At 39.6% G+C, this 18351-nt stretch overlaps 1 protein-coding gene across 5 annotated transcripts in view; it reads right to left on the minus strand.

Moving 5' to 3' along the window:
* ABLIM2 (actin binding LIM protein family member 2) overlaps positions 1-18351 on the minus strand; it is a 139920-nt gene that overhangs the window by 23587 nt on the left and 97982 nt on the right. Inside the window, exons 11-16 of one of the 5 annotated variants that reach the window (XM_065659948.1) lie at positions 16357-16477; positions 14514-14612; positions 6923-7024; positions 5601-5654; positions 1589-1638; positions 862-997 (exon numbers count right to left, since the gene is read on the minus strand). In XM_065659948.1, the coding sequence (XP_065516020.1) occupies positions 862-997; positions 1589-1638; positions 5601-5654; positions 6923-7024; positions 14514-14612; positions 16357-16477 (562 nt within the window). Of the gene's footprint in view, positions 1-861; positions 998-1588; positions 1642-5600; positions 5655-6922; positions 7025-14513; positions 14613-16356; positions 16478-18351 lie in introns of all 5 variants that reach the window. The other 4 variants (XM_065659939.1, XM_065659954.1, XM_065659964.1 and 1 more) reach the window with 4 other exon arrangements.

The following is an 18351-nucleotide window of genomic DNA, read 5'->3' on the forward strand; positions in this document are numbered from 1 at the left end:
AGACATGCCTTGCATTGGATGCATTCTTTTGGAAAACTGCTTCCCCAACTTGTTTACCTCAGATGACCTGCTACAGCCATGTGGTGTAACGGAGGAAGCAGGGAGAAGAATGGCCCAGATATCTGCTAAAATTAATTTAATCTATTTTTTTGTTGTTTATGTAATCTAAAAGTAAAATTCAGTCCCGATTCTGATGACCATTTCCTTCACCTCCTGACTTGCTGAAAAGTGGAATAAGAAATGTGTAGACCACACTTTTGGTACTGACAGCTAGCATGGGCGTATTGTCTTCAGACCAGTATTTAGTAACAAAATTATCCCATTATTCCACTTGCAAGATTTCAGTGAAATTACAGATATAACTGTGAGCAATGATAAAAAATACCTATTCCAAGTTAACCTTTGGAGTAAAGTGTTCTTTACGCCTATCATGATACAGAAGAAATGGTTCTACTGATATTCAAAATCCATAATTTGTATCAAGTTATTGGCACAAGCCAACAATCTACCATCTTGTCTACTGAAAATAGCACGTAATAAATAGGCACTTTTATGCATTAATGAGGGGCAGGTTTTTGTGGTAAAGAACGTCTGCTATCCACAGAGACAATACAGCATTTGCACAAACAGTGCTGCTTCCTTCACTAATACGAAACTATAAACAGGTTTACTATCGAAATCTGACAGCACTTAGTATTTACAAGCCACAGCAAAACAAATTAACAAAGAGGTGTAATTATGATAGAGATATGAAACATAAAGCCAGCGGGAGAGCTGTGCGGACTAGGCTGTAGCAGGGCCTCCTTCCCTTGCCACATTCCTACTTGACAGTGCTGGCAGGCCAGCGGATGCAGTACTCACTGGAGTAACCGGCAGTCTCCTGTGCCCTTGGGAAGTTTTCTCTGTCGGCAGCCAGAGACAGGGACCGCGTGTCTGAATCCGGGGAGTTAGTTCTGGTGTCCATATCCCCCTTCAGAATAAGCCAACTGGTCTTCAGCTGGAAAGAGGAAAATCCTGTTTAACATCTGAATGAAGTTCTCCTACCTCACCTGTCTAGGAAATTGGTGAACTGACAGCATGTTTATGCTCAGTGCAACTTGTAGCATCCTTTATCAAATTGTAAAAGTTGACTCTACCATGACTTAGACGTCACAGCTACCAGAAACATTTAACTTCCAGCTAGGCTGAGGGTAGTTTCTCTGTTAATTAAGCTGCTCACTGTGCCCCTCTTCTGAAGATGCAGTCATTTTCTTGTAACTAATCTGCTGTTAATATTTTTCTTCTATGGTAAGATGCAACCTAAGTAAAAGTCTGCAAGCTTAACTGAATCACCAATGTATATACTGAGTGAAAATCCATGAGTTTATTGCTCTTAATCTCAAAATCCCTACTCTCTTTACTGTAGAATGTAGATTCCTACCCTCTGGGTGAGAGATTACGTTTTTCTCTATTTTCTTGGAAAGACCTAAAGTAGTAATGACTATTTCAGTCATGTGAAAGAATATCTTTACATACGAATATGTTTTAAAAAACACTTGCTTAAAGAAAGATAAATAAACTACTTCCTTTTGTTTTTTCTCATCAATACCTTTTTACTGTCCTGATCCATGCTTCCATCCTCCCCTTCTGATCTTCTTGCTGCTGGAAGATTAAGTTAATTTTAAAAATCAGAACATATTACATCTTTTTTTTTTCTTTTTCTTTTTCTGTTTTGACTGTTCCAAATATTTTTAAGAGTTAAAAATAATGACAATAAAAAGAAAGAAACAAGAAAAAATATCCTGGCCAGACAACTTGATGTTTAAAGCTATAATTTCACAGAACTATTTAAATTGTCTTGAAATTATTATACTAATATTCATCTTTCAGGTATGCACTGAATTCAGACAATCTATTCCTGCTGGATTTCAAACCTACCTTTTTAGGAAGAAACTACTCTGAAGGAATGATTGGCGGGAAAAGAACCTACATCGTAATTTAGGGACAGATTTATATAGTCACTGCACACAGTGCAGTCATTTCCCCATTCTTCTGCATTACCATGACCATGAAAGTACTTACTGTTACATAGATATTTTGTGGTCTGCACACCTGGTCCTCCTATGGAGGACAGGCAGTGATGGCAAATTGGAACAAATGTGGTATTACTTCTTTATGAAATCAGCAAGAGAGACTGTGTCAGGCTCTAGAATTCACAGTTCTTTGACCAATCTCTTTTCTGACAATACTGCCCTCTTAAAGAGTCTTTCAACAACAACTACAAAATATTGCTGATATGTTACTGTTGGTTTGTTGACTTGTAACTTTCCATCTTGCTGAGAAGAAACTCAGCTGAAAACCTAAAAGCTATTCATTAGATAGTTCTCAACCATCAAATGTGTTTTTCATTGCCTTTTATGTCCCAGAGTATTCCAGTTACACCTCAGAAACTTGCAGAAAGGTTTTGTGCCAAATTTCACATCATTTCAGATAAATTCACAAAATTTGGGCCCCACTTGCCTTTATATCACTTAATGTTGTTTTGGGAAGAGTTTTAATGGTGCAAAGAAGGAGTAATGCAATGATCATTAATTTTAAGCCATGAGAACTCATCATAACAAGGGATTGTCTGCAATGCCTGAATAAAAGGGCAACACAAGAGCCCCATGCAATGCAATGTAGCCAGAAAACATATTTATTAATAATATAAACAGTATGATAATAAGAAAGGCTCACATTAGATCCTCGGAGACAAAGGTGGGGAGATTAAATTGCACCATCAGAAGCACTGCAACACAAGCAGCAAGCTGGAAACAACTCTGCCCCCTCTGTTTCCCCACTAGCACGTTAGGAGAGGATGTGCCCTTTATCTAAACAACATGGGCAAAATACTACCACCATAGGCGTTTCAGTGCTGTTCAGTGTCATTTTCTAGTGCCATCACACAGATCACATCCAGACCTTAACTGGTTTTGCTGAAGAGGTGATACTTAAGAAAAATGACAAAGTGCAGTAAGGAAAAAAACCTGTGGGTTTGAGGAGAAAATCTGAACAGTAGGTTTGGATTTTTCTTTTTTTTCCCCCCTCAATTTAACATGGCAAAACAAAGCTGGGTCATAAAATAAATGTTAAATTATGAACAAACTCAAGGTTTTCACAGTTAGTTAATGGCATCCTGACAAGAGCATTTTTCCAAGATGGCAAACTGCTTCTCCAAGAAATAAATAGAAAGAAGTATCCATAAATGACAGGTGAAAAATAAAGTCCCTACACTGAAAAAACTACTTAAACCTGGTTCACTGATGTTTTGGGAGGCTCCTGCACTCTTCGCTTTCCGACCTCGGGTCTCAGCCTGATCGCTCGTATGCCCCGTTTTTCCACCACCTTTTTTCATTCTGGAATTGGGTGTTTACAATAGAAACACAGAAGGTGTAGCTACAGCAAATCTACTGGACACTGCTGCAACTGAAACTTTTAAAGCCAAATGTTCTGGAAGAGCTCCTTGCACTTTTTGCTGTAAAGAACATTTTTGTGCTTGTTTGTTCAAAGCTGCTCTCTTCAATGAAGGAATGTTCTCTGGCTCCTTTTCAGCATGTGTTAGTTTAGTGTCCCATTAGCTTGAGGAGCTGAATCATCAGCTGCGTATGTGTTCATGCTTTAGCCAGGAGTACTTCCAGAACAAAAAGGTAAGTTTTATTTCTTGGTTTTATTTTTAATTTCTTTTTTATTGGAAGTAAAGTTTACAGATTTTTGTTTGTTTGAGTCAGAGTCAATTATGGTTTGCTCTTCAGTAGAAAACAAAGTGTGCATTTTCAACGTAACCTTTCAGAACATCTATATAAATAAAGTTTAAAACATATATCCTTGTTAACCTACAGAAATTGCTGACTTGATAATTTAATTCTCAACTCACTCCAGTGATTACGAGGAACAACTCCATCCAGCAGTGCAAAACTGACATAATCCAGACTTCGACTGCTTATCTGATGGATGGAAAACTGAAATAAAAATGCCTGGCCTGGAAGAAGAAAATGCTGCCACTTAGAATCCTCTTTTCAAACCAAAAAGTCTATAAAATTAAATGATACAGCCGGGATACAGGACATTGGAGCCATGTTGTCAGCTTGTGTAAATCAGTGAAGCTATGCTGATTGGCACCAGATGATTGTAACTTTGCATTTGCTCATGATCTTTCCAAACACCGCTACAATATGCAACTTTTTCCCTTGTCAGTAGCTTTTTTATTTCGCTCAGCCTGAAGTTGCCTCAAGTGATTTGTGTATCTAAAGACAAGACAGAATTAGAGAGCTTGGGCAGACTATAAGGTCAAAAGATTACATTAATTCAAGCACTAAATCAAACAGATACTATCTTTTTGCCTGAGAGGTAACATTAGTTTGTCCAAGATCAGGACAACGTGAGCATAAAACGTCTATCAAAGATCAATACCTAAAGTGCACTGAAATGTTAGCAAGTCTTGCTTTGCTCTAAACCATACCCAGAAAAAGCACAGAGGTTATCTAAATCTGGATGATCTGCATGTGCAGTTACTTCAGCATGAAGGTACCAGCTACAGTGATCATGCACAGGCTGGCTGACTCAGTTGGGAAACATTAGCTGACAATTTTCCTTCTTCTACTGCTGTATCAGAGCCAAAACAGAACTTCATCCAAACCAGAAATAACTGTTTTCCATGAAAGATAGCATAAAGAAGATAACTACCTGAAAGCATAATTTTTAAAACTTCTGCACTTTTCAGGCACCCTTAACTGCAGCAGAATCCCTACAGATTTGTTTCCAAAGAATAATGGTGGAATTCATTTTAGGAAAATGAATTCCCTATTACTAATCCTGTACCACAAAGCAAGATCTTTGTCAAACATCACTGAGAACATAGTAGGCAAGCACTGACAGCAACACAGTGATGCTCATTAGTGAAATATTAATAGAAGAACACAGACTTTATATTTCTGTTTTTCATATTTACTAGGGTCTTAAGTCAGACTCTCAGTGGCAGAAAACACCACGTATTTCTTTGTGCTGTTTAGAAACTCAGACAGGAACCTTGTTGCTGGGTCTACCAAAGGTTTTCCAATCACATCTTGCTGATATTATCATCTACTTAATTTGTTCCTAATTTCCACGGTGTGACTACATTTGTTCTTGATGTTTTATAGCTTAAAGAACTTGCAGATGAAAAGCGGATATTTCATATACACCGATTATCAATGACCATTTATTTCCTCAGCAATGTAGAAGTCAGAATTGTTTAAAAAAGAAGGGATCCCAAGGCATGGTCTGAAAACAGGAGAGCAACCTTCAACATTTACATGTTTTGTAGTATTCCATAAATGAGAAACCTGCTTTGAAACTAGTATAAGCTCTGACTTACCAAGACAAATCAAAATATCATTATCCCAGTTTTAGAGAACTTACTGAGTCCTTGGACAGCATATTATACAAAATGCTATTTACTTTTCTCATTACTTTTCTTCCTTTTCTACTTGAGATTATAGGGACATAATGAAACGCAAAGACTACACCAAACAAATCTGAAAGTCAATATGCATTTCTTTACAAGGCATGCAGATAAAGCCGCAACAGAGAAGAGCAGACTGTACCATGCTGTTTGTAGATAGGAGGTTTCCTATAGATGTTATCTTTTACGCCAGTGTCTAAGGAAGAGGAAAGAGAAAGGAAAGAATAAAAGAGTAAGAAAGCAATTCAGACAATGCTGCTCACCTCCTCTCAACAACACTAAAAAGTACAAACACTTCACCAAAGACTTCAGCATTCATTCAGTGGTTTGCCATTCACTGGTTATTACAAGAGAATGAAGCTTTATCTATCATCTTTATATACTTAAAACATTGTCTATACCGATCTATGCAGCACAATCCCTCCTAATTTTCTTAAAGTGCTTCGAGACACCCTGAATGGTGTCAGTTTGCTGAAATGCAGGTGGTTATATCTGCAATACCAATGTATATTTCATAGACAACAAAAAGAAACTGTCTATACTTGCCACTACTTAAAATAAAACTCATATACAGGTACAACAGACTAGTATTATAGCCATGCTTGAAAAAGGAATTTCTCCATTAATTATCAAAGCTGTACACATTCAGATTTAGATGTTTATATTCGAAATGCTCGATATTCTTATAGAAAATCCTACAGTTTGCCTATATTTTTAATTGTATAGTTAACTCAGCCTTCCAGGAATTTTTTTAAGACTCCAGAGCCACAGTCCAGGGTTCTTATATCGTGTTGTACAGACATCAGATTTACTTAGTATTACAGACCTGAGCAGATACAATTCCTAATTACGGTTTCTTTACAGAAACATTAGCCCCTTAAGCTAAAAATGAATAAGCTTTTCCACTGAGCAGGCAGATGCTCTTAGCAGTCAAAAAGCTAAACAGTGTGGACATAAATTTAACGTGCTTTTTTGACTGAATGTGAACTTGAAAATAGTATAGTACATATGCAAAGACACAGCCACAGTGAGCCTCCTGGAGTTTTAAAGTCTTCCAGCTATTTTCAGCCTATGTTAATATAACACTAATTCAGAGAGTAGATGGATAAGGAAAAAAAAAAACAAAACCAAAAACCCCTTCAGCCTTCCCTCCTGCACACAAATTCAACAGACCTATGCAGCCATGGCACTATAAATAATTGTACCTTTGTAGGCTTAATAACACTTGTCATTGTGTGCCTCCTCTAACACTTACATTTTTAACATCCACAAGCACACAGCCCCCTAACTTCTTTATTTCTGAGATGAAGTTTAACAGGTAACAGATTTGCACTCATCAGACATTTTCTTCTCTTGAAGTTTGAACTCACAGATTATTGAAAGAAAAAAAAAAAAGATTACATTCAGAAGAGTATAAACACGTGCCAGCAATCGAAGATCAAAAACTAAGCAGTGTGTGCCTACCTGGGATATGGAAATGCCTAGGAGCCTGCTGATAGACAGAAGGTGAAGATTTGCTGTCTGAGTACATGGATAAGCTTGGAGTGCTCCGACCACTTTCACTGCCTCCAAGGGGAAGAGCAAAGAAAGCAGATAAAAGAAAAAATGGAAAGCAAAGTAGAGTATTTCAAGCATAAAAGCTTGTTCAGAATGACTTGTTAATCCAACAGTTTTAAATATGTGATTTGTGTGAAGCCCACTATTTTTCAGCACAGTATATTGGCTTAGTCTCCAAGCATCTCATCTATAATGAATATCTGAAAGATAATATCAGATTAAACTGCCCCACTTTGAAACTAAAACTTCTTTTTTAACAGCACTTCAATGAAGAAAATAGAAAGGTAAAAACATTCACAGCCTTGCAATGTGTTTTGCATAGCCTTAACTGAATAATCTATCAATCACGTTTTTTAAATGATTAATGCTATGGCTCATGGCCTGCCCTGAAACCAGTAATGAAGTCATTCAGTGGTGTTTATCTCAGGGCAGGACTAGACTAAAAAACAAATGTTCCAGAAAAGTCAAATATTCTTGCATATATCAGTGATAAAAACAGATGTTGAAATTTGGTTCTTAATTGCAAACTTTTTCCCCCAGGTAACATGCCACAGCTCTATTTATGCAAACAAGGTTGGATTATCAAGTCATAGATCTATAATGCCATAGTCACTTCATCAAATTCCAAGATACACAAAAGATTGATGTGTATTCATTTTTACACTTGTTTTGTCAAAGGCTCATTAGGTGCCACCTATTTTTTCCTAGCTTATTTCCCCGAAGCACACTCTATGGCATTATAGTGCTGCTTGGCAAACAAAAAAGTAAAGCTCTACTTTTTTGGGACTTGTAAAATCCTATTAGTTTACAGCACTGTTAAGCAGCTGGAAGCCAAACATGACATTTATTCTAACATAAAATGATTGTTAATTACCCGTTATTGTTTTAGTGTGGATGGAGCACAAATTTAATGGCTAGTAACAATAGCAAGGTTTTTTTTGGGTAAAGAACGTGCAGCAGCTCAGGGATACTAGATCTGTAACTGAGTTCTGACTTCAGGGAAGGGAAGTTTTATAACCATAAAACTACTGGATTACCATAACTGTCTAGGCCATGCCCATGGAGGTGGTCTCTGCCCCTGTTGACAAAACAGTGGGTGCATGGTCAGCAAAGCCAGCCTTGACATGCACCACTGAAGTCAGCTGGGTAGTGCCACCATGTCCAGCAGGAGCATAAACAGGCCATATGAGGTCGGAAAAGCATGCTGTGTATCTCATGATGATACACTAATACCTTCTAAATTGTGTGCCTGTTAATTTCAGTTGGTGAAAAATTAAAACTCAAAAACTTTTCAGCTGTTACCATTGTGTAGTCAGTAACAGTGATTTCTCATTAAAAAATATAATCTGAGCAGTTCAGAATTGAAATCGCAACTGCACTTGCTGATAGCCTCTGATCCTTCCAAACGATAAGGTGAGAAGTATGGCATTACAAAAATCCTGATGAATCACAACCACCTTGCAGCCAAGTTGTCCTCAAACAAGGAAGCAGATTTCCGAAGGGCCAACTTTGGCCTCTTCAGTCAACTGCTAAGGGAAGTCTCATGGGAAAGTGTACTAGGCGGTAAAGGGGCTCAAGATAGTTGGTTAGCATTCAAGGACCGCTTCTTCCAAGCTCAGGATCGGAGCGTCCCAATGAGTAGGAAGTCAAGTAAGGGATCTAGGAGACCGGCGTGGTTAAACAAGGAGCTGCTGGGCAAACTCAAGTGGAAAAGGAGAATCTATGGATTATGGAAGGAGGGGCTGGCTGCTTGGGAGGAATATAGGACAGTTGTTAGAGGATGTAGGGAGGCAATTAGGACAGCTAAGGCCTCCTTGGAACTCAATCTTGCTAGTCGGGTTAAAGACAATAGAAAGGGCTTCTTCAAATACATAGCAAATAAAACTAAAACAAGAGGCAATATAGGCCCACTGCTGAACGAAGTGGGTACCCTGGAGACAGAGGATATAAAGAAGGCAGAGGTGCTGAATGCCTTCTTTGCCTCTGTCTTTACTCCTGCAGACTCTCCCCGAGGGCCCCGGATTTCTATAGCCCCAGAAGGAGTCAGGACAAAGGAGGAGTTTGCTTTGGTAGATGAGGATTGGGTTAGGGATCAGCTCTGCAAACTGGACATCTGTAAATCGATGGGTCCGGATGGAATGCACCCACGGGTGCTGAGGGAGCTGGCGGAGGTCATTGCTAGGCCACTTTCCATCATCTTTGGTAAGTCGTGGGAAACGGGCGAGGTGCCTGAGGATTGGCGGATGGCAAAGGTCACACCAATCTATAAGAAGGGCAAGAAGGAGGAGCCGGGTAATTATAGACCGGTCAGCCTTACCTCCATCCCTGGAAAGATGATGGAACAACTTATTCTTGACTCCATCACTAGGCATATCAAGGATGAGGGGGTCATTAAGAACAGCCAACATGGTTTTATGAGGGGGAAGTCATGTATGACCAACCTTATAGCCTTCTATGAGGAAGTGACTAGGTGGAGGGATGATGGTAGAGCGGTAGATGTAGTTTTTCTTGATTTCAGTAAGGCATTTGATACTGTCTCCCACAGCATCCTCATAGATAAGCTAAGGAAGTGTGGGCTTGACGATCAAGTAGTGAGGTGGATCGAGAACTGGTTGAAAGGAAGAAGGCAGAGAGTTGTGGTCAATGGCGCAGAATCTAGCTGGAGGTCTGTGACTAGTGGAGTTCCTCAGGGGTCGGTGCTGGGACCGGTGCTGTTTAATATTTTCATCAATGACCTGGATGAGGGAACTGAGTGCACTCTCAGCAAGTTTGCTGATGACACAAAACTGGGAGGAGTGGCTGACACACCAGAGGACTGTGCTGCCATTCAGCGAGACCTGGACAGGCTGGAGAGTTGGGCGGGGAGAAACTTGATGAAATTTAACAAGGGCAAGTGTAGAGTCTTGCGTCTGGGGAAGAACAACCCCATGTACCAGTACAGGTTGGGGGTTGACCTGCTGGAAAGTAGTGAACGAGAAAGGGACCTGGGGGTCCTGGTGGATAGGAGGATGACCATGAACCAGCAATGTGCTCTTGTGGCCAAGAAGGCAAATGGCATCTTAGGGTGCATTAGAAAGGGAGTGGTTAGTAGGTCAAGAGAGGTTCTCCTCCCCCTCTACTCAGCCTTGGTGAGGCCGCATCTGGAATATTGCGTCCAGTTCTGGGCCCCTCTGTTCAAGAAGGACAGGGAATTGCTTGAAGGAGTCCAGCGCAGAGCCACAAAGATGATTAAGGGAGTGGAACATCTCCCTTATGAGGAGAGGCTGAGGGAGCTGGGTCTCTTTAGCTTGCAAAAGAGGAGACTGAGGGGTGACCTCATCAATGTTTACAAATATGTAAAGGGTAGGTGTCAGGATGATGGAGCTAGGCTTTTTTCAGTGATATCCAGTGATAGGACAAGGGGCAATGGGTGTAAACTGGAGCATAGGAAGTTCCACGTTAACATCAGGAAGAACTTCTTTACTGTAAGAGTGACAGAGCACTGGAACAGGTTGCCCAGGGGGGTTGTGGAGTCTCCTACACTGGAGATATTCAAGGCCCGCCTGGACAAGTTCCTGTGTGATGTACTGTAGGTTACCCTGCTCTTGCAGGGGGGTTGGACTAGATGATCTTTTTAGGTCCCTTCCAACCCTTGGGATTCTGTGATTCTGTGATTCTGTGATTCAGTTTCTTGATTCCTGCTTTGCTCTTGGAAAGAAAGTAGTGACAGGTTTTCAATGTGCATTTATTAATTCCTTCTTCCTTTGCTGCTTGTTGCCCAGATGCCTGGCCGTCCCTACCAAATGAAAGATGCCTCAATGTCGCTCCCAGTTTGAATGCAAAGAGCAGTGGTAGACACTTATTTAAGCAAGTTCACTTATGGCTCCAAACCCCTTAAAAAACTTGTAATGTCATTCATACAAATGTGATGTTACTATTGGAATCTTTAAATTTAAAAAGAAGAGGAAAGTTTTCAAGTGATTTTCACAGTGTATTAATTCCTCATTTACTTAAAAACTAGCGTATTATTAAAAATGTATGTTCATATGACCTGCATGAACACTCACTGAGCACCCCAAGGTGCTGGTCTCATACACACTTAGAGTCCTTCTTTAGGGATAGGATAGGTCAGCAAGGAATCAGAAGGAAGCATTGATTAAGAGGAATAAACTTCTAAGAGTACACAATACAAGCACAAGTACCAGCAAATCTGCAAACTTCTCGATGCAAGGATCTTCTGTGTGGAGAGGTTTTCAAAGCCACCACATCTAACTTGCTCAAAAGGGAAGAATTAAGGATGAAATGGGGGAAAAGGTTCACTCATACAAGCTGACGCTCATTTAAACTTTAATTCTGCCACTGATTTGGACAAACACACTAGAGGAGTTGCATTTCACATTTTGCATACAAAAATAAGTATTTAATAACAAAGCAAACTGAAGACCCGTGTACAAAGTTCATGTGATGGTACTACTGACAGTCATTTCATCTAGCCTATAATTAAAATCTCTCAAATGAGCCTTTGCCAAGAATCTCTCTCTTTCAAGATTTGCCTGGTATACACTGACAAGAACTTCAAAGAAGCTCTCAAAGAAATTACAACTATCCCCAAAGAGTGATTTTTCAAACATTTGGGTTTTGTCTTGTGCCACAAGAAGCTGCAGGCTGTGATCTGCTCTACTGGTGAGTGCAGAGCAAGAAACAGAATCATGAACTCTTCCCTGGATTTTGTGTAACTTGGAAAGAATCTTACTTTGAACTTAAGTGTCAACCACAAAAACTTCCTTGTGTCTTTTGGCTGCTGACAGAGTAGGCAGCTCTTAACCTTGTGTTTATGGAGCCAACTGACCAGAGCTCAGACCATGCTCCCTTTTCAAGGGATTGTCAGGAAAAGTATAACATTGTTTATATCTCTTTCCTTGTCAGCTTTCATCTTATCCAGGAGGATGGGAAACTTGATAACAAGTTACATTAAAAGCTGTCTAAGTTCAGGATTGAACAACAAACAGATACCACTGGCCTGATGAGGGAGATGTCAGAGCCTACTCCTGAAACTGGATCCTTTAATATCTCTGCACATGGTGCATGAAGCAAGACAGTTTTTTGAAGTTTGATGACTAATTCTTTTCAAGCTTTCAAAGCCACATAAATGGGCTTTGGAAGCCGTGCTCCTGCTCTAGAAAGGCAAGATACTTTCCACCACATTTTAAGTAAATATTTTTCAGCAGGGCTCAGCACAGTTCACTGACTCCATCACCTCAAGAGTTACACCAAGCATAGGTACTAGGAATATCACACTCTATGACAGCGAACTGTGAAGCTTACTTGGAAGTGAGGTTTTCACAGGATTTATTCTGAAGACATTCCAAGACAAAAATCCTTAAAAGAGCATAACTAAATCACATGTCTGCATGATAAAGAACAGCTCACCCTAGTACACTTCATGGGAGCTTGACTACAGTGTTCTGAAGAAAGAACAGGAAGTCACTAATTGTATTTTTTTCACTGGAAAAATGATGAACCATGTAATTCTCTGGAAGAATATGACACAAACTCATTGAAATCAAAAGAAAGATTCTTCCTGGTTTAATTTCCCAAGGGAAATTAACATTTTCTGTCTCCTGGAAGCCTAAAGAAACATTTTTGATGCAACTATGGAGCGCTGGTTTTACAAGGATTACTTCCAGTATTGTTGAGTGGTGTACTATTTTTGGATTTAATAATTATTTTTTTTTTAAATAAGCTTGATTTCACTTTTTTAAAAACTGAAAATAAGATTAAAAAAAAATAAAATACAATCTGCAACTCAGAGAAAGGAATTAACAGACCTTCAAGAGGATGGGGACAAATCTGACTCCTTTTAGACTCAGTGTATGACAGGAGGTAATCTATACACCTCTGCAGGGCTCAGGTAGGCTATACAGGAAAGTGATAACCAGGCTCGCCTGCCTCACGGGAGCACTGTGAGGCACTATAAGCTACTGCTTGCAAAATATTTCAGCTCCTTGATAAAAGTGTTGCGGAATTGCAAAACATCATTTTGATCACATTACTAATAATTGTTTGGGCACAAGGAGGTGCCACTAGAGGATTTCTTTCTCCAAACAGAAGCACTAAGTAACTGCTGCTGCTCTGAGCAACATCAGGTAGCACTGAACAGAAACTCGTTTTAACAGGAGTACTGCTAAGCAACTACAAGCGGGCTTTCGAGTAAGAGCTTGCCATACAGAGAAATCATGCACTGCAGCACACAAAAGTGTTTTTCCTTACTCAGTACATCAGGTTGGATAACATCATCCAAATTTAGAGAAACAGATAAAAAAAACCTGCTCAATAGTGCCTCAGAGAATACCAGGGAATGTGCCAGCCTTCCAGAAATGCGTGTGTGGGTGACTGCTTTGTGGTTGTGGGAAGGAGCTTTTCAGGTAGATTTTAAAATGGTAAGAAATAGCTCAATCTCATCAGCGTTTTCCATTAAAATTTTCTCTTAGGGATCATATTTGGAAGACTCAACCCTGATTCTGTTCCTGTTTATACCAGTGAAATTCAGCTGACTGTGGGCAGAGCTCTTTCTGAATGTGTTAGGGCCCAATGAATATGCATCCATTATTCTTCCAAAGGCAATGAGTGCCTGCTATTCAGTTGAGTTTGCAAGTCTGGTTCCTGCACAGGGTCACTTCCTTTTCTGTAATGGTTACAACAGCAAGAACAGTTTTGCTTTATTACATCAAACAGTTCAAGAGAGTCAAGAAAAAGGCATTGAAAACGTTTGCCATTCATGTCTCTGCCCCATTGATATTGTTACTAGAGAGGACAGACTCGAGGAAAGATGAATGGGGTAGCTGAATGTCTCCTCTTTCTGACATTTAACTAACTAGGTAAAAATTATAGCCTTTGCCTCAAAGGTTCATGGCATTCCCCTGTACTGTCTCATGAGAACATGGAGTTCATTCAAAGTTAATATCCACTGGAAAAAATAAAAAGGCAAGGAGACTAGATTCAGTTACTATGGTTTAGGCACAGATTATTTCCTAATCAGTGCAGCTTTACTGATTTAACCAGCTTATCTGGCATATTTTTTGGTAATGCTACAAATAATATGAAGGATATCTAAATGTAGGTTAGGAGATTAGATAACTGATCATCCAGTGTTGGGTCCAATGTATAAGCTGGTTATAATATTCATTTAGCACCACCAAAATAAAGGTAAAGACTACACTTTAGAACAAACCGATTTCCAAATTATTGCCGCCCTCATTTTCATTATGGAAGCTAATTCCTTCCCTCCACCCCTTGGAAATACACTTAATGCTCACTTAAAAAAAAAAAAAAAGAAAAGCAGAAATAAGCCTCATACCCACTCAGTTCTTCAAATTTACACAATACATCAAGAAAGCACTTGCACAAAATTAAGACAAATTTTATTCAAGTGGAAGCCATGCTTGCACAGACATAAATGTGAAACACATCTGAATAAGTCTACAGTATCACAGCACGGTTTTGCATTCCTGGGCCTTACCTTTGAAGAAAGGGATGTAATGATGTCTGAATGTAGATGTAAGGCTTGGGTGTTGGGGCAGGGAGATGCAGCTACTGGTACCAAGACTCTGAGTACCAGCTGGGGGCAACAGAGAGTAAGTGAAAATAGACTATTTAGTTCACTTACTGAAAGCCACAAAATACAATGCCATCCTTTTTTCCAGGAACATTTTCCTCCTGATGCTTAGAAAACATATAGCTTATATGTGAGACTTCATCTTTCTATAGTTATTGCTAAAAACAGCACAGTGGCCATACTATGCATGTGGCCAAGGGACACAGGCTTTCCACAGGCAGAAAGAGTATTATAGAAAACACTGATAATGTAATGCATCAGAAAATATTCCAGAAAAGGAACCATAAAAAGCATAGCTGCACTCAGGGGAAAATCTGCATATTCAAAAGCTGCAAGAGGGAATGATATATGCTTGTAATGGATCTAATGAAATGAAATGGGGAGAGCCTTGTCTCTGCTGAGAACTGTGCTATGAGTGGGCCCAGTTCTCCCTGCCATCAGGTGCACACTGGTAGGATCTAGTTCACAATGCACCAGGGCACTCAAGTGCATGGCTAATTTAAGCATTGAAGAAACATCTTGAAGCTATTTGAGCTCTGAAAGCTAGACATGTGGTTAAGTACTTTGAAAAACATTCTCAAGTCATCTTTGTTTGCTTTGTTGTAATAATATCCTGATAACATATTTTGGCATTTACTAGAAGTGGCAATTACAATACCTATCTTCTAAATTTTCAATGAAGCTGTAAACCATTAGAATTAATTTGGATTTTCTTTCATCTTTCCTCCTTGCTTTAACAATGTGCAGCTAAGCTTAAGTATGACATAGCTGCCATACTTCCAGTGGAGTCTAACCCTTCTGCTATTTAATAGATCTTCGATACTCAGTCTCATTTCCACTTTGTCAAAGACTTTATCTCTCTATATATACTGCTTATATATATATATATATATTATATCCAATTCCTGTTTCTGTTATCTATAAAATCTTCATTTCCACTGGAAAGATTAAGAGCTCCCAATTTACAAACCGGTTTATTATTATAATATACTCCCAATGAAATTAAGAGACACCCCAAAAAAAAAAAAAAAATGCTCTGTGTTCTCCACCAAAATGATGGAGCAGAGAAAAATTATAATGAATTTTGAATAATACAGTTGATTATTTCCCAGGATAAAACTCTGTACAGTGCCCAAATATGTATGGCTTTGGTACTGGACACCCATGCAAAGATTAAAAGGAGGTGATCCCTCCTCTCTGTGTGACAAGAGCACCAACACAGCTGCTACTACAGCCCAAACCTGCAATAAATATTGCTGTAAGCTTCTCAACTAAAGCAACTTGTCCTTCAAAATCCAACCAATAGAATCACTAGCTATTCTCCAGCTCTTGCATTGTGGAGAGGAGACACAGACCATAACCCTGCAGTACAAGAGGGGCTCATGAAGTTACTCAATTACCCTATCAGCTTTGTGTGCATTCACAAGTATCACACTACACCTTGAAAGAGATAGGGATTGAATGTGTGGCTGCAGGCAGGATGGGACCAAGATTAAGTTTTTTAACTGTTCTTCTGTTTACAGATACATAGAAACAATCTCTCTAGACACCTGTTTTCACTTTCTTAGATGCTGGTTCCTGAAACACTTGCTTCCTTTCTCCCCATGGGAGTCTGTTCACAGTAAATAAATCACTGTAAACCCACTATGCCACCTTAACCCCCTGTCACCCAGAGGCTACCTTACTTACAAAATAAGTAATAAAAAAAAAAAAAATCCAGAGAATAAATAAGAGTGCTTTTCATTACCTGGTCTGCTGTAATGCTGAGGAGAATGGGAGGTTGGAGTGTAGCGACCATAGCCCAGTGAGCCAGCAGAGCTAGGACTTGACGTTCTGTACTGCTTGAAAGATCTGTCATCCTGGTCACCCTGAGAGGAAAAGAGGAAATGTATGTCATCAGGGAAGAGAAACAACTTCTGAAACAGACAGAATATATGATTTGCACATTTCTGTGCCATGTAGACGGAAGTCGATGCTATTGTAATGCTCCATGCAATCCCAATGAAATGAGGTGGCTTTCAGCCGTAAGCTCCTCCACTGCACTGTGACTGAAAGAGTTCTGCCAAGTGTCAGAGAATGGTCATGTTCCCAGGAAAGTCAGTACATACATGAATTTAACACGACAATATAATTTGAAAAGAACAGAATACTGCAGAAGTGTAGTTTCAGGACAGTGTAATTCCCTGAACATACAGAGATGGGTGGAAGATGAGATCAGGTTAGTATGGTAGTACTATGGTCACTTTTGTACCCATATGAATGGATGCACAGTGGTTACAGGCAACATGAAAATCAGCATTTGTTGGCTTGATTACATCACAGAAATTACTATGTCTGCTGTATAAATTGCTCATTGTAGTATATTACAACATAGTCATTACTAGATAATTGATAGAAACACTCATGTATAGCATTAGTATTAATACTGCAGCATTGTGCAAAGCAAGTCACACAAGCCATTTCCCACTAAACCCTTAGCTTCAACCACTGAAAACCTTATGAACAGTCACACTCCAAAAAAATGCTTCCCTTCTCCTATTCCAATAGGAGTCAGTGAAGACATGCAGGTGCTAGTCACTTGTGAATACTGGGACATCTTCAGGCATCCATCCGTATGACTCTCACTGGATCATTCACCATTTAAACATACAGGAGATCCTACTTAGCCCCATCATTACTACCCAAATGTCTATCGGGACAACTTAATTATATCCATCAATTTATCTTTAGATAAACTTAGCTTCTCTAGGATTATCCTTGACTCTATAGAGATATACACTGTTTTTCCATCATCAGTTTTCCTTCTCTTGTTCACGTGTGCTCCATCCCTTCCACCTCACCCCAGACTCACTGACTGCATTTTCAAAAATGGAAAAATCAGTTTTATATAGCGGTAAGAAGCATTATTGCTTTAATATCAATTTCAGAAGGAATTATACAACACCCCCCCCCCAAAAAAAAAGGAAAACTGATGCTTTCCCAAGCTTAAAACATTCTGTAGACATTCTGCCACCAACTCCTCTATGCCCAGTTTGAGACGCTTCCTTCCCAGTGTAGCTGCATTATTTAATACTCACTCAAACCTTTGCAAACAGAGTTAACAGGCAGTAGAATCACAGAATCATAGAATAGTTAGGGTTGGAAACGACCTCCCTCCCCAACATCTCTATAGACCCCCTTCAGATACTGGCAGGCTGCTATGAGGTCTCCACGCAGCCTTCTCTTCTCCAGGCTGAACAGCCCCAACTTCCTCAGCCTGTCTTCATACGGGAGGTGCTCCAGTCCCCTCATCATCCTTGTGGCCCTCCTCTGCACTTGCTTCAGCAGTTCCATGTCCTTTTTATGTTGAGGACACCAAAACTGCACACAATACAGCAATGTCTCTAGAAAGTCTCGCAACGTTATTTAAATGACTGTTAACTAATTTTCTATGATGTGCCCAATTGTACGATACAGTGGATTTTTTCCTCTAATAAAAATCCCTGTAACTCTGGTGACAAGTTTGCAGGTGATGATGCCTGGGCACCTGATCATAGACTCTTTAGAGAAAGAAAGCAAGTATGGCGAAGCTGGATAACATGGGAGCATTCACGTAACACAAATCATGACAGCACCAACTTCCATACCAGTGCCACTTTTGTAATTTAATTGCTAGCTAATATAAAGGAAATTATTACAATCTTCCAAATCACCAAGATTTAATATTGTTTCAGACCTCACCTTTTGTGTATTTTGTGTCTCT

The sequence above is a fragment of the Lathamus discolor genome, chromosome 1 (assembly GCF_037157495.1).
Source record: "Lathamus discolor isolate bLatDis1 chromosome 1, bLatDis1.hap1, whole genome shotgun sequence".
In the NCBI taxonomy this organism is placed as follows: Eukaryota; Metazoa; Chordata; class Aves; order Psittaciformes; family Psittacidae; genus Lathamus; species Lathamus discolor.